The sequence below is a fragment of the Danio rerio genome, chromosome 17 (genome assembly GCF_052040795.2).
Source record: "Danio rerio strain M-AB ecotype USA chromosome 17, GRCz13ab, whole genome shotgun sequence".
In the NCBI taxonomy this organism is placed as follows: domain Eukaryota; kingdom Metazoa; phylum Chordata; class Actinopteri; order Cypriniformes; family Danionidae; genus Danio; species Danio rerio.
In genome coordinates, this window is record NC_141037.1 from 52,935,077 (window position 1) to 52,952,500 (window position 17,424).

The 17,424-nt window shown below is 38.2% G+C and overlaps 1 protein-coding gene and 1 long non-coding RNA gene across 3 annotated transcripts in view; one reads left to right on the top strand and one right to left on the bottom strand.

The window, feature by feature from the left end:
- Window positions 1-17,424, bottom strand: part of alk (ALK receptor tyrosine kinase) — an 859,538-nt gene that overhangs the window by 43,837 nt on the left and 798,277 nt on the right. For both annotated transcript variants that reach the window (XM_087289256.1, NM_001423965.1), the window contains 6 exon segments: window positions 16,865-17,030; window positions 8,291-8,438; window positions 6,776-6,886; window positions 6,497-6,638; window positions 1,715-1,885; window positions 283-381 (listed from right to left, as the gene is read on the bottom strand). In XM_087289256.1, the coding sequence (XP_087145382.1) occupies window positions 283-381; window positions 1,715-1,885; window positions 6,497-6,638; window positions 6,776-6,886; window positions 8,291-8,438; window positions 16,865-17,030 (837 nt within the window).
- The window catches only part of LOC141378382 (uncharacterized), a 139,800-nt gene continuing 137,385 nt past the window's right edge, over window positions 15,010-17,424 (top strand). Inside the window, exon 1 of the long non-coding RNA XR_015513825.1 lies at window positions 15,010-15,189. This is a non-coding gene — a long non-coding RNA (uncharacterized LOC141378382). The remainder of the gene's footprint in view (window positions 15,190-17,424) is intronic.

The window sequence follows — 17,424 nt, forward strand, 5'->3', positions numbered from 1 at the left end:
GATCATATTCACTATAGATAGTGTAAATAATATGCAATATTTTATTTAAATGTTAAATCTACGAGCTTTTTAGGTGCAAATTAGGAGCTTTTCACCACTTACTAACCTCCTGGAACCACCTGAAGCTGAGCACATTGACATTTTTTTTTTTCTTTTGAAACACCAGGAATGCAGCATATTTTAAGATCATATTCGATTTTGCAGCTAGTAAGATGTACATATGTACATCAATCCTACCATTTTATTTAGTTTTCATGCAGTAACACTACTGTATTGTGTTACCTTTGAGTGGTTCAAGGTACATCTCGCCATCTGGACTTATGTACGACGTTCCATCATCTCCATCCTTTCTGGGATCATTATCGTGCCACGCACTGCCCCCTATAACCACAGATGAGACAAGCAATACTAAAATGACACAGAACTCAAAGAATGCAGGTATTTGCTATCCAGGCTAATTAGAAGTATATGACTACATTTCTGGCAAAACTAGCTATATTTCCCAAAATTCGACTTACACTGGTCATTCCCTTACCTTATAGGGCTCTATTTTAATGATCTAGGCCCAGTCTAAAGCGCATGGTGCAAAAACATTAAGGGCACGTCTGAATCCACTATTTTAAAGATGGAAAAATACGCTCTGCACCCTGACGCATAGTCTAATAGGGATGTGCTTATTCTCTTAATGTATTATAGGTGTGTTTTGAGCATAACGTGCATTAAACCAATCAGAGTCTCTTCTCACATTCACTTTAAGAGTCAGTTGCGTCGTGCCATGGTGCATTTGCTATTTACATGATGGACTTTGTAAGTGGAAAAACTAAACGCTTCACTAGTGAGAAAACAGTTAAACAGACCATCTGCAGCTCAAGGATAAAAAGCAAACCTCCACCATTCGGCCTCTTTACTTTCTTTTTTCTTTATGTTTACTCATTACTCCTTTACTTTCTGTAAGAAAACAATGTTGTACGCACTACACTTAAGAAATCCATTAGCCTATATATTTATTTATTTTATATTTAAAATGTAGTATTTGGGCCAGATGTTAATGATTTACTTGTGGGCCATGTATGTTTGACCTATCTTGACCCACATTTAAAATATATTTTTATTATTATTTTTAAATAAAGGAAAAAAAAAATCTACCAATCAGTTCTCAGGAGAAAAAGCATGCCATAACACACCAAAATTGCAGTTATTCATGGGTTTATCAATTTCATTGCAGTCGTGAGCCACTAACACATCTGACCCAGTTCAGGCTCAGTTATTGGTTATTAACTTGGCAGAGACTTGGCCCAGATATGGTCCATGTTTTGCCCTTATCTGTAGGCCAGACTTGGTTCAGTTATGTACTGTAATTTACTGCAGCATGTGGGCCAAGCAAAGGCTGATTGTGTGGGCCAGAGCGAGGCCAGAGATATTTTGCTATGCGGGTGACAAAATGAAAGCTGGAAAAAAAAAATGGTGGCTTTTTTTATGAGGGCACCCTATGTTGTCTTACATTTAAAGGACACACTTTAAAACAGTGCTATAATTGGTTTCTAAATTAGAGGAAAAACAAAGATCCAAGTCTAACAACAACAAGCACAGTTTTTACCTTTTTGGACTTTAATACTCAAGGGTCTTGGAAATTGCACTGAGTTTTACATAAATGTGAGCAAGTTCACATTTTTCAATAAGCCACGGTTGGGAATTGAATGCAAAGATTGCTAACCTCTGTATCCTCCACCTCCTCCACCAGCTGTGCAGGCTCCTCCACCACCTCCGAAACCTCCACGTGTTTTCCATCCCATTGCTTGACAGGGTTCCCCACCTTGACCTCCCAAAATAAGTGGTCTGCCACCTTGAGGAACAGGTGCACTGTCATTCCAACCTCCACCACCCCCTGAAATAAAGAGAGCCACACAAATGCATCATAAAAAAATGACACAGAAAGAATCTTGTGCCCCATTTCACGTTCTTTCTGTGTGGCTAATTAATTTCACAACAGGTGATGATGTGTGTATATTTTGTCTGCTTCCCCTCCATCAGTCAACAGATCTAAGTATGCAGAGTGGCACAGAGATGTCTCCAGGGAAAATAGCCTCATGTGAACATCCCTGTTCTTCTAAAGCAGGTCAGTGCTGTTGCTCAGCATGGAAAGTTCAAATAAAAAATGTTGCAAATTATTTCAGACGTCAATGCTGTCCCATTTTGCCAACTCTCGGCTGATTTCTTAGCAGCTGCATTTGATTTTCTTTAAATAAAGTATATAAATAAATGTAAAAAATCCAGTCAGGTCATTGAGATTGAGGAACACGTTTTGAAGGATATTGAAGAATGTCTTAAATGATTCCTGATTAGTTGGCTGGCTGGCTGGCTGATTGATTGATTGATTGATTGATTGATTAATTGATTGACTAATCAATTGATTGGGCAATTAATTAATTGAATGGTTGGTTGATTCATTGGTTGATTGATTGGTCATCATTACTAGGTGATTGCTAATGAGTTATTAGGCAAGTTACAATGTAGAATTTGTTAAAGCCACTACATAGATCACAGGTCCTGGAGGGCCAACTGCATCTTTTTGTTCCAACCCTAATTAAAGACACAGGATCGAACAAATTAAAACCTTCAGAATTGATTGAAACCTACAGGTAAATGTGTTGTAACAGAGTTGGAAGTAAACTGTGCAGGGCTTTGGCCCTTCAGGAACTGAGTTTGACACCCTTTACATAGATGAACAGGAGAATAGATGACTAGACTTAACAATATCTCAAGTGGAATTGGAATGTATTGTGGAATATATTCAGCATATCAACCATGTGCAGAAGTAGAGTAGTGGTATGGAATGCTGCAAAGAACTCAGTGTCACATGAGTCACTTCATTTTTATACAAATGTCACAATGAAGGATGATCTACTGAAGAGCAGCTACACCAGTCCTGACTAGGCAAGCCAGCGGTGACAGTGGAAAGGAACCAACATTCTACCAATTGATAGAAATGGAGAACAAACCTTGGGAGAACCCAGGTTTATTTAGGGGACTTTTTATCCTCTGTGCCTATGGATAGAGGCAGAACTGCAGTCGGTGGCCTTGACAATGATGAGGGCCAGTTTTGGCAAAGATGCTATAGGTCGCAGACTGAAATTACATCTACTGCAGTTGAAAGGGATCTATGTAAAGGCCCATTTCACGCTGAACTAACCAATTTGCTAGGGTATTTGGATGGTTGTCCCTGTGTTATGCATTTGATAAGGTGTTCCAGTTGGTTGCAATGACAGTAATTTAGTGTTTAGAGTTGTTCACATTACAAAAAGGTTCAAGAAACCCTTGAGTACTTAATTGTTTGAGATTTTAACAGATTTGTGTGTGTTGAGCCTCAATTAAGACAATTTTAGCATCTGTTGGCTTTGATTGTGGGCAAAATGGATAATTTTGAGCTTTTGTCAGCTAATTTTATCTTCTGGGTTTAAAAAGATTTTTGGGGCTGGATCAAAATTGGTGATGTAGCGCAAAACTGCAAGTGGAGTGATTAGGCATCAGTTTCTCATTATTATTCATAGCGGAGTTTTCTTATCCTATGAGAAGAGCTCTTAATTATTCATGACTGCGCATGCTTTCCAAGGCAAGACAGACCTGCCAGTGCCAAGATGTGTGACCCTATGTTGGTCATTTGGTGAGACTGCATCCACGGACCCAAGGCACATATTTAGCTGTTCATGAAGGGTCGTATGTGTTTGTTTCCATGATCCAGTTTGTTGAATGTTTTTCCCCAGAATGCTGTCAGGGCCGGTGGACCAGCCTATGGTGGACTTTTATCACTTAAGTTTGTTCACATTTAAACACATCGCGGCGCTTCTGCAATTGCCTAAATCCTCTAGATTAGCAGCAGGGCTAATGGTTAAAATTGACAGGGCAAGAGACCTGCTGCACTGAGTCAGCATTCAGACCCGGGGATTGAGGGAGAAGTCCTCATTTATAGTGTTTATATGAACACGATTATCTATATAATTATATAAATTGTGGTTGTGTGTATATGAAATTACGAATAACAAATGAAGCAGGGCATTAAATTACTGTTTATTTCTCCTCACGGTTTGTGTCTCATTTTGTGAGCTAACTGACAACAGTTGTTCGCTCCCCTCCTTCTCCCTTGCATTGCTTGCCACGCCCACTCCTGCCTCTGCTCGCAGAGCTCCACGCCCATTATCATGCATTTTTAAAAAAAAATTCAGAGCTGGCCTTGAACTGATAGTGGGCGGTTTCATGGCCATTTAAAAAGCAAACTATAATGGTAAAACTTACTGTGCCTTTAGTGACTTTTTGTGCTGTGCCAACTGTGTATACCCTGTTCTCTGTTCACTGGCACTATAAGAGTCATAAATTGTGGAAAATGTTATCTAACTTTAATATTCATTATGTTTTAATGCATCCCTGCAAGAAAGCGAAATTATGTGATGGGGTCTTGGACTAAAACAAAAATATTCAACCCAGGCTCATTCTGAAAACGTACTGAGTTTCTGGAGAGCCCCAAATATGTCCCAGGAGATCCGTTTTTTTTCCAGTTTTTGTTTTCACGAATCCACCATACGCCGCTGTGTACTGTTTTTGAGATCTCAAATTTCTCTCGTGAATGCCATTCACGTTTGCTGTTCTTGCGTAAATCCACCAGAGGCTTATGTCAACTGAATGACTGATCGATCGACTGACCCACCTTTCTTCCTCCCTAAACCCAAACAATAGTGTTTTCAAAAGCACTGATTGACCACCAACTTCCCTAAACCCAACCGACAGTTTTAAAAAGCAATCCAGAAAGAGTAAAGCCCTCACCTGATTTTTACCACGTTTTCGGATTTTACCATATTATCACCCTGCTATTTTTTTGTTTATTTTATTTTTGGGCTTCTGTGTCTTAAGTCCGCCTACGTGTATGACATGCTAACTAGACAAAGTGTTAACAGCAGGGAAAAGCTGTCCACATGGAAGTAATCGGTCAGCTGGTAAGCACGAAAAGAAACGCCAGCATACCACCCGTATTGTTCATTTTAAAAACGAAATGTAGTCCTACGTTCTTCTGTCTACATAATTCACGATCTCCAGAAATATATATAGGCCCACATTTTCAGAATGAGCCTATGTTGAAAATATTCCAATCAGAAAATGTTCATATGTTGTAAAAAAAAATAAAAACTCTAAACCTCAAGATGAAGTGTGATTAATATGGATCAATAACTCGTACAAGTGAGTCAAGTTTCTAATTCGTTAATGCCCTGATGGAAATGATGGAAACATATGACTAGAATTTGTAGTGAAAGATTTTGTGCTAGGCTCTCGGACCCCTGAAGCAGTAAATAGAGCTCAGTGGGGGATCTGGCCTTTGAAAAGAGCGTCACTGATAGAAGCCATACTGACTGCTCGACAGGAGACCCACAGTCACCCACAACACATGCACAGGCAATTGCGCATTCAATTGCTAAGACTTAAAAACAGGGCACATATATCATTTCCGCTATTACTGTAATGTTTTATTACAGTCCAATCAGTTGTATGACCTTTTTTTAAAGGATCTGAGGAATATCTAATATTCCAGAACTAATTTGAAGGCTCAATCTCTTTCTGGAATTGCTAGAGGCATTTTGAAGAAACCACCTCAAAAAAAAAAAAAAAATCATATTCAATCTCAGACTAGATAAAGGGCTATGTTAATGCATAGGCAGAAAGAGAAAATTATTATGTGCATGCCTAGAAAAGAAAAAGAAATAGCTTGTGGGAGCAGTTTATTTATTTATTTATTCATTTTGTTTTCCATCAATCAAATCTGATATTCTGGTGAAGAAATACATAGTTCCAGCTATAGACATAAAGCTAAGCAATAACGATGCGGCTCTATGTGCAATGCTTTCTGATTTAACGCCATTGTGAGCTGTCTGTTGCAAAGAGTAACCTTAGACTAGTAGATATCATGCTGGAATTAATCAAGATTATTCATGGAGGCAATTTGCATTTAGTTAAAGATTTTTTTTTTTTTTGAGGGCAAAGCAGTTTCCGCTGATACTGTTTTATCATATAATGTTTTATAATGCAATTTGTTTTATAGAATTGATTCAATCAGAGGGTGACATGGTACCTCAGTGGTTAGCACTGTTGCCTCACAGCAAGAAAGTCGCTAGTTTGTGTCCCGGTTGGGTCAGTTGGCATTTCTGTGTGGAGTTTGCATGTTCTCCCAGTGTTGGTGTAGGTTTCCTCTAGGTGCTCCGGTTTCCCCCACAGTCCAAAGACATGCGCTATAGCTGAACTGAAAAGACTAAATTGGTCATAGTGTATGTGTGAGAATGAGTGTGTATGGATGTTTCCCTGTACTGGGTTGCAACTGGAAGGGTATCTGCTCCGTAAAACATATGCTCGATACGTTAGCGGTTTATTCCGCTGTGGTGTTCCCAGATGATTAAAGAAACTAAACCGAAGGAAAATTAATAAATTAATAATTAAATTAGCATTTTTGTTAGGTTACCTGCAGTTCCTGATTTTCCATTGCGGCCAGGGATGCTAGGATCCCTGTCCATTACTTCCTCTGGGGTTTCTGATTGGCTGCTGTATCCACGGCCTCCACCTCCAGCAGCAATCAGTAGTGGAATGTGGACTCCATTCACCACCTGCAGTGAACAGGAATAACTTCTTATTGTCAATGAACAAAATGTGAGAGACGCACGCTGATACCACAACCTTGCTGTGTTTTAATGTGTGTAATTATGTAATTAATAATGTTTAATATATTTCTATGTAGTGTCACCTTGAAGACGTAGGTGCCTCCCCCTCCACCACCACCACCTCCCTTGAGCTGGGTTTTATTGATAGAGGGCCCTTGCTGTTCTCTGCAGATGCGGTCCATAGTAGGTACCATCTATGACAGGTAAGATAAGATGAAGTAAAATGCAATGCAATACAAGAACATTAAATAATAAAAAAAAAAATAATAATAATAATAATAATAATAAGAAGAAGAAGAAGAAGAAGAAGAAGAAGATTTAATTACAAAAACAAATTAGAAAATTACTTATTAAAAAAAAACAAGCAAAAAAATCTAATAAAACAAACAAAAGCAATTATTATTAATATATATTTTTTAGTATTGTTAAATCATATGTTCTTTTTGTGTGATTTAAATTTTCTTAGTTTCTCTGGTGTTTCCCACATAATCCAGTTTAGAGTAAACATTGGTTGTGAGGATGGAATGAAAATAATAATAAAACAAAAACATCTTTCCATCGAATAATATAATCCAATATTATTATCACTACATTTTGTCACAAATTTTATTTAACTCTTTCCCTTTTTTCTGTTTGTTACCTTCCTTCCAACCCCATAGAAAAGAAGTGGATCATAACAATTGGGGGCTCGTCCGGGATATGAACCCAGGATCTCTTCCATTTATATGGGCAGAATCATGCCCGACTAATAGAATAACACACCCCAATACACTAGTATTACACATTTTATTGTTTATACAACAACAAAGAAAGATATTTGTTGAAAAATAAGATGAAATGAGATTTACCCTTAAACTGCCGCTTTAACAAATGGTTCACCATGTTTTTACTCTTTTAAATATTAACTGTTAAAATCATTTAAAGAATGACTGTTTTAAATAATGGCTTACACAAACAGCATTGTTGGTTTACTGAAATTTAAAAAAAAAAAAAAAAAACATCCTGTTGCAGTACTACATTTGAAAAAAAAATAAAAAAAATAAAACAACAACAACAAAACATGTTAAATGAAAATTTAAAAAAAATTATGGCATACTTTAAAAAAATAAAGGTGATTTAGTGTTTAAAATATTTTATTTTGAATATATATATATATATATATATATATATATATATATATATATATATATATATATATATATATATATATATATATATATATATATATATATATATATATATGTATATATATAGGTGGGCAGTTAAAGGGTTAATACATCAACATAAACAAATGAATAAATAAATAAATAAATAATTTAATTAATTCCACACTTTTTTTATTATTTCTCATACTCATTTATGTAAACCAAAAAACTTAACAGAAACAAAACAAACAACAAAATGACAAATGCTAAATACCAACCACAGCAAATAAAAATACAACAAATAAAAATAAATAAATAAATAAATAAATAAATAAATAAATAAATAAATAAATAAATAAATAAATAAATAAATAAATAAATAAACAAACACACATACTAACACAAACAAATAAACTTTAAAAAGCTTTATTTCTTCCAATTAGTATTGCTCACATTAGGGCAAGCATCCTCTCCTTCCTGTCCCACAAGAATATAGAGCAACTCGTCCTTCTGTAACAGGAAGTCTCCGGTCATGTACACCCCATGTGACTTGTGAACCGCCAGAACACTGCGTCCACCAGCTGCTCCATATGCCGTGATCCTAAACCCATGACAAAGAAGTAAGCAAACATTAAACAGATGCTCTCATTGAAAGTAATTATAGTGCACTTATATACTTCTCTTGGAGTGACCCGGGGTTAAGTGCCTATCTCAAGAGCACAATGCCAATGACTCTTAACTTATTTCTACAGGGATTAAACCAGCAATCTTTTAATTTCCACAATATCATTGAACTGAATGACACGAAAGCCCCATGCCTGTTGTTTAATGCCTACATAAACACTCTAACTGAGATAATTGGTAACACTTACATTTGGTAACACTCACAATTGGCCGTTTTTTTTCTGAATAGCAATAAAAACACCAGTCTGAATTTCTAAAATGGCATTTTAATATGAAAATGCTTTAACGTAAATGACAGGTGAAACTTTATAAGCTCTGTTTACGGGGCTGGCGGTTCATTCCGCTGTAGTGACCCCAAATTAATAAAGGGACTAAGCCGAAAAGAAAATTAATGAAAGAATGTTTATGGGGCTCTGTGAGTAAATTAATTAAAGACAACAGACGTTGTATTTGATCATTCATTCATTTTTGACCTATTTTTTTTTCGGGGCTTGGTCGCAGGGGCAGCAGTCTTACGCCCTATTCACATGGGGCTTCAGCGTTAACGCTTGACTGAAGGCGTGTCTGAAGTCTGAAGTTACTGAAGTTGCATACAGCGATCTGATTGGCTGACGCTTCCGTTGGTGCTTGAAAAGTTGAGCTAGTCCCAACTTCTGCAGCGAGCAACGCTTCTGAAGCGATGCCGACGGATCCACAATGCAGTTCGGCAACACCTGACGTCACCCATTCAAAGTGAATGGGAAGCGTTGACGCTGACGCCCCGTGTGAATAGGGCGTTAGGAGAGAACCCCAGAATTTCCTCTCCCCAGACATCTTCACCAGCTCCTCCGGGGGGATCCTGAGGCGTTCCCAGGCCAGCCGAGGGACATAATTCCTTCAGCGTTCCTGGGTTTTCCCTGAGGCCTCCTCCCGGTGGGACATGCCTGGAACACCTCCCTAGGTGACATCCAGGATGCATCTGAAATGTAGGATGCCTGAGCCACCTCAGCTGACTTCTCTCGATGTGAAGGAACAGCGACTCTATTCCGAGCTCCTCCCACGTGACAGAGCTCCTCACTCTATCTATAAGGGTGCACCCTGCCACCCTGCAAAGGAAACTAATTTCAGCTGTTTGTATCCGAGATGTTGTCCTTTCGGTCATGGCCTAAAGCTCGTGACCATAGGTGAGAGCAGGAATGTAGAAAAGCAAGAAAATTCAAGAGCTTTGCTTTTTCGGCTCAGCTTCTTCTTTACCACAATGGACCAGTACATCGACCGCATTACTGCTGCCGCTGCATCAATCTGCCTGTCAATTTTAATTTTTGTAAACAAAACCCCAAGATCCTTGGGGATACCTGGGGTAAGGATTTTCTTCCAACCTGGAGATGGCAAACCACCTTTTTCTGGTGGAGCATCTTTTCTATACGACGCTTATCACTGAAGCAATAAAGAATAATTTAAATAGCTTTTACTTTACAATGGTAGAGAAAGACCAAAAAAAAAAAAAATAAAAAAATAAATATATATATATATATATATATATATATATATATATATATATATATATATATATATATATATATATATATATATATATATATTAAGCAATCATATGTGCTTTAATAAGCAAATCAGCACATTTTAATGTATAGGGCTTTAAATAATTATTAAAAAATAAATATTTACAATGTGTTAAAAAGCGGAAACTTCCAGCTTGTGGAAAATATGATATACAAATAAATTTGGCTTGCAAACCTCTCTCATTTGCCAGACATTCAAATAGTTTTACGCATGCTTTCAGAAATCTAATAAGCCATCTTGTTTGAACTGTTTGAGCGAAATTGTCTTGCTGTTATTCTCGTCCCCCAAAGATGCTACTTACAATGCTGTTTCAGCATTTGATCAAATAAGATATATCAGAGGATGACACATTACTTCCTTTCGAAATCCCCTTTGGGTCAGGATCGTCTATACAATGCATTCTAGGTAAAAAAAAATGAAAAAGTGGAGAGTTTTCTTTACAGACTTTGCTAAGTGAATGCTATTATCAGTCTGGATACTACCCCAGCAATGCAGCTGATGACTGTGGAAATGTGTTTTTTTCTCATTCCTCCAGCTCCACAGACAACAATTACCTGAATGACCTGACAGGGTTGATAACAGCCAGCAATTGTGTCGAAGAAGAATGCTTTCCTATTTCATGCTCGAAAAACTAACAGCTAAACTCCTGGAGGATATTGCAGCTGGTGGTGGTCAGGACATAATGTGACTGTACAGTATGTGTGTGTGATTTTTTATTGTTGTTTACAAGGACACACAACTGTATAATGATATGGGTTTGACCTACTATAGTTTATTATGTTTGTAGATAAGGAAGGGCGGCATGGTGGCTCAGTGGTTAACACTGTCACCTCAGACCCAGAAGGTGCTTTGGTTTCCCCCACAGTCCAAAGACATTCAGAAGTAGTGAATTGAATAAACTAAATTTGCCGTAGTGTACTATATGTGTGTGAATGTAAGAGTGCATGGTTATTTCCCAGTTTTGGGATGCAGCTGGAAGGTCGTGCACTGTGTAAAACATATGCTGGATAAGTTGGTGGTTCATTCTGTTGTGGTGTCTCCTGATGAATAATGGGACTAAGCTGAAGGAAAAGGAATCATTACAAGTACATGCCTCGTGTCCTTGTAATTCAAAATGCTTAAAAATCTTAATTAACAGTGTCTTTTGACATTCACAGTTTACCATGTTTCCTGTGAGGGATAGGTTTATGGGTAGAGGTAGAGTAGGGCCATAAAATAAGTGTTTTTTTTTTTTTTTTTTTTTTACATTATAATATAGATTAAGTCTATGGAGAGTCCTCATTAACCGTGTGTGAACCTGAAGCTTCAATGCATGTACCACGCATTTGACCTTTTTTTAGCGATGCCCCATATCAGAGCGTGCACTTGTTACTGCTTAATCAAACTACTTATACAAATGAGCTGAAACAATACAGTTCTGTTATGTTTTGTTAGGACAACTTAATTGTTTTATGTTTAATCCTCTTAAATTAGTAAAAACTGATCAGATTAAGGGCGAGGCAGTGGCGCTGTAGGTAGTGCTGTCGCCTCACAGCAAGAAGGTCGCTGGGTCGCTTGTTCGAACCTCGGCTCAGTTGGCGTTTCTGTGTGGAGTTTACATGTTCTCCCTGCCTTCGCTCTGGTTTCCCCAACAGTCCAAAGACATGCGGTACAGGTGAATTGGGTAGGCTTAATTGTCCGTAGTGTATGAGTGTGTGTGGATGTTTCCCAGAGATGGGTTGGGGCTGGAAGGGCATCCACTGCGTAAAAACTTGCTGGATAAGTTGGCGGTTCATTCCGCTGTGGCTTAATAAAGGGACTAAGCCGACAATAAAATGAATGAATGATTAGATTAAATTAAACGATTTGTTTTGGGACAACATGAAGATTTTGTGTGGAACACAATTTTTTTTACAGTGTGTACTTTACAGTGAGTTATTTAATAAACGATAGTGTGTAATGCTTTTAGGTTGGAAGTGTGGTGCAGTGGGTAATGAGTGGGTTTCCTCCTGGGTGCTCCAGATTCCCCCACAGTCCCAAAACATGTGCTATAGGTGAATTGGATGAGCTAAATTGTCTGTAGTGTGTGTGTGTGTGTGTGTGTGTGTGTGTGTGTGTGTGTGTGTGTGTGTGTGTGTGTGTGTGTGTGTGTGTGTGTGTGTGTTTGTGTGTGTTTGTGTGTGTGTGAGTGTGTGTGTGTGTGTGTGTGTGTGTGTGTGTGTGTGTGTGTGTGTGTGTGTGTGTGTGTGTTTGTGTGTGAGTGTGTGTGTGTGTGTGTGTGTGTGTGTGTGTGTGTGTGTGTGTGTGTGTGTCCTGGTCCTCCAGGTTGGGGGTTGAGCGTCGGGCTAACGACCCACCTCGTAAAAATTATGTTACGAAACACTAACATTATGCGCCCTATATATCAACTTCGATTTAAACGGCCCTGGGAGTAAGTGTAATGCTGTGTTCACTTGAGTGGCAGAACACGCAGATAAATTGCGCTATTCGCGCGTAAATAGCCGCGTGAACATTTGAGTTAACTCGCTTCATTCGCACGTCAAACCCTGCTTCATTCGCTTGTCAAATCCGCTTCATTCAAGCGTCAAATTTACTTCAGAACATACCCAGATGGACAGGGCTTCTGTCTGCCCGGTGACTGTCTAGCTTTATTGTGTAATGGCTAACATGGATTTTATTAAGAAAAAAATTTTTTATGTGCTTTATGAAGGCTGAAAAACTGTGTCGATATGTTTATGGTCGTGTCTGAGTCCACTAGATCGTTTCAGAGGTGCATCCAGCTCTGTGAGCTCATAATTTCCTCCAGAAACTTAACCTGCATGATGGAGGCTTTCAGTGGTGCTTCTGAATGAGCTGAGCCCAGTTTGATGAACTGTTGTTGGTGTCGGCTGGTCACAATCACGCCCCTACAAGAGCAAGCTCCTGATTGGTTAATGCGGGGCGAATGTACGCTTAAGGTCAGATTTTTAAATCTGGAGTGATTCGTGCAAAACGCATGTTAAGTTCGTCAAATGCTCATGTCGTGCCATTCACGCCGCGCCATTTGCACAATTTGTGTCATTGGCGTGTTTCGCCCCGCAGGATGCCTATTCATGGGTTTTCATTGACTTAACGTGTAAATCACTCACGCCTGATGCTTCTTCCTCGTTTGGTGTGAACACAGCATAAGGTTTTTTTTAGTACTCTTTACAGTTTATATATTTTGAATAAGCACTAGATGGTGCTATTTTGGACACTCACTTGGCTTTAAATCTTTTTACAGTAAGTAGAAAGCCGCAGTGCACAGGGCTTTATTTTCAAATCCCTTGTGCTGTGTGTGTGTGTGTGCGTGTGTGTGTGTGTGTGCGTGTGTGTGTGTGTGTGTGTGTGTGTGTGTGTGTGTGTGTGTCTGTGTGTGCGTGTGTCTGTGTGTGCGTGTGCGTGTTTGTGACATGACAGGACACAGATTTGTGCTATCAACAAGGAAATGGTGAATTACGAAAACATTGCTGATGTCCCATTTTTTGTCACCTCACTTACTCACTTATGTGGTGAAATATCAAAATAACCGCCTAGTGAGGACATTTCTGATAGATTTTTTTTTTATTTTATTGTTTTTAGCATCTAAAGATATGCACTTGTTTATGTGAGGCCTTGTTTGGGGTAAGGGTGGGCTTTTTTTTCTCCATAGACACCATCTTTAACCAGGGGTCCGTTCTTCGTACCTCGCTTAAATATTCTAAGATTATTTGGAAGATCCTGGATCTTTTAATCTTGATAACTGATCTCTTGCTAATTTGTTTCTTCAAACAAGTTCGCGAATCAGACTAGAATGTCTAAATAAACTGATCTGAGATCGCTGTGTGTGTTGTGAAGGACAGATCTATCAATCCTCGAAATCATGATCAGCAATGCAACGATTGGCTAACGGCACAGTAGCGTAATGACATCATCTGATTAATATTCAATTATCCATGTGAGCAAAATTACATCAAATTAGCAGTAAACGGTTTGTTAAATATGACACGCAATAACCTTCCACATTTGTTGTGAGCTGCAGGCTTTACACTTTCATGTGTCAAGTGTGTTCATCATGTATTTAAATGCAAATCAATGTATTTAGTTCCACATTTACAAAATATTTTCTTTATTATAGTAGCCGTTTTTTTAATCTGTGTAATGAATAACTGGTTGTTTACAAAAGCATTTTCATATTGGTAAAGGCGTCTGCAACTTTTGTGAAGCATCAAATCACTGGCATATTAACTGTCAAAACATGTTTATGACTGCATAAATGTATTATTGCTTTTAAAAAAAGTCACATAATTGTGCATTTCTGTTATAAACAATTTGTACTAAAGCGATCTAAAAAGTTCATATCAATAAGTTTTCTCTTTGCACCACCAGGTGGCAGTCTTTGTACTTTCATTTCGAGGGTGCAGATTGCATACGTTTTAATAATATGTATAACTTAATTTATTTTATTAATGACTATAACTTTATATATATAGTTAAAAATATGTACCATTTTCCCAAGTGTATATAACTACTACTGTAAGAAAATATCAGAATTGGGAACATACTTTCTCTATTATCTTTGCTTGAACTAAGCCAATCTAATCCTGTTTATATGAATTGAACCTGCTCCCGATCAGGTTTGACCTAGCAGAACTGTTGCTATGACAACAACTCTCGAATCAGCTTTGAAGAACGAAACGATCCTGGATCGTGTCAAATCGTCAATTTCCAAATCCAGCTAACTGAGTAATCCACCTACGAAGAACGGACCCCTGATAGAAAAAAACAAACAAACAAACAAACAAACAACAACAACATTAATGTCCTCACAAAGATAGTGAAACAAACCTGTGTGTGTATGTGAACTGGTTTTTAGTGGTTTACAAGCACCGTTCGACATGAGTATAGCAACTTAGGCTTTTGTAAGAGCCATTTTGTATTCTTTTTTTGTTGTAATACTTTGTTTGGCCACAGGGTGGAGTGCAGCTTCAAACCACACACAGGCATCCAGGAAGAGTGACACAGGTGTGCAATTAAGGAAAGCACACCGCGTGTGCTGTGATGTGGAGGTTTGTGAGTACTCCAAAGGAGCATGGATAACCATTCTATGGGGTTCGTGATGCAATGGAACTGTGAGTAAAATATGCATCTGAACAAACTGTATGATTAATAAACCCAGAAAAGATGTAAACATCCTTATTGTTTGGACTTCATACATCAGAAACACCCACTGTAACACGTTATTTTGATGGTCCATTTGAATATTAGTAGACTGTCTGCTTATTATCTGCTGATTCTGCTCCTTCAACAGATATTTATCTGACTATAAGAAACTTTGCAAGTGCAATTCACACTAACCACAACCCTAACACTAACCCTAAGCTAAAAGTCTATGTATAATCTAATGAGAATTAGTGAGCATGTAGATGCAATGGAACTTAATTCAACAAATGGACCATCAAAATAAAGTGTGCCAACATCCCCTCAAGTGTCAATACTGGTTTTTATATCTCTACAACGCCATTATGTATGATATACTTATAATTCAGAGTGCTTAAATCCTATTAATGGAGCGTATTAACATTCAAATGTTGATACCGGTTTCCTGTGAGGGTTGTGTTTCAGTGTAAGGCCATATAATTACCTGCTTCTATTGTTATCACTCGATTGAATTGGCATTATCAGTGGTTATCACCTTACCTAGTATCTACCTAGTAGGCTCAGAATATTGTCATTATCATAGAGGTAAAGTTGGTTTTATATTCGGATATTCACACATTCCCCTCAATAATATAATTTTAGAAAACATATTCTTTGCAAATTCTAAATAGGGGAATCATATTAGCAGCCAATGACTATCAAAGTACACCGTTGTTCACAGTGAATTAGATAATGTTAATGTTGTTTAGAGGTCACACTTGCATGCTAATTATGATAAAATATCCAAAGTAACATGGTAAACAGTATTAGAACTTCTAAATGAACGAATGTGTGAATATAAAACCAACTTTACCTCTATGTTATTATCCATCCACATGGTTAATCAGCTATATTAATAGAGAAGGCTTCAGATACAGAACTGTTTTTACATTACTGTGACGATTGGGTTTAGAGTTGGGGTAGACGTTGATAAAATACAATTAATGGGAAATTTAATAAATATTATAAATAATTCCCATTAACTTCCGACCGCGCCGTAAGCAATCTATAGCTGATTAACCATGTGGATGGATGATAACAACTTTTGAGCCTACCATTAGATGCAGAAGGTCCCTACTGGCCTATGCCATACGCTGATAACCACTGATAACACCTTTTTAATAGTGATAATTTTAGAATGTGCTAATATTCATTCATTTTCTTTTCGGCTTAGTTCCTTTATTAATTTGCTGTCGCCACAGCGGAATGAACCACTAACTTATCCAGTACATGTTTTACGCAGCGGATGCCCTTCCAGCTGCAACTTATCTCTGGGAAACACCTATACACACTCATTCACACTCGCACACTACAGACAATTTAGCCTACCCAATATACCTATACCGCATGTCTTTGGACTGTGGGGGAAACCGGAGCACCTGGAGGAAACCCACGCAAATGCGGGGAGAACATGCAAACTTCACATAGAAGCAGCAACTGACCCAGCCGAGGTTCGAACCAGCAACCTTCCTGCTGTGAGGCGACAGCACTACCTACTCCGCCACCGTGTTGCCAATCGGCTAATATAATAACCCATTTTAACTGTATGAAATGCATTAAGCCTATGGAGAGTTCTCATAAACCACACATAACAAGATGTGTGTGTACCTGTATTTCCTTGTCTCTGGAACCTGCCACATTTGGATCCCCTTGAATGGCCCCTTAGTGCCTACTGTGACGTTAACATTGGTGTTGCGGTAGGAGTTACTGCACTGGGTTGGTGTTGGGCCATCTTGTCCTGTCGCTCCACAGGTGTGAAATATCCACTTGACAGCTGCAAACACACACAAAACCCCAGATACACCAAACGTACCATTAGCTTTGTAAAAAATATATATAAGAATAGTTCTGAGAAGGAATGTAGGATAGTGGATTGGTTTAGTACACACACTCTATACTCTTTCTGAAGGTGAAAATAGAAGATGTGCTGTGCTGTGGGTTTGGCTGACTGGGCTGTCAAAAAGCCACAGGCAATTTGTTTTTTCGTCTTCGATGGAAACCTGTTGAATGTCTTGCACAGACCTGAAAATACTCGGCTAAGAGTTCTTTCATTGCTAAATGTCAAATGCACTTATTCATGAGAGGGATAAGGCTCTGACGGAGTTCACTTCACTGGTACTGACAGGATTCCGATAAGATGTATACTAGACTCACATCATCCAAAACAC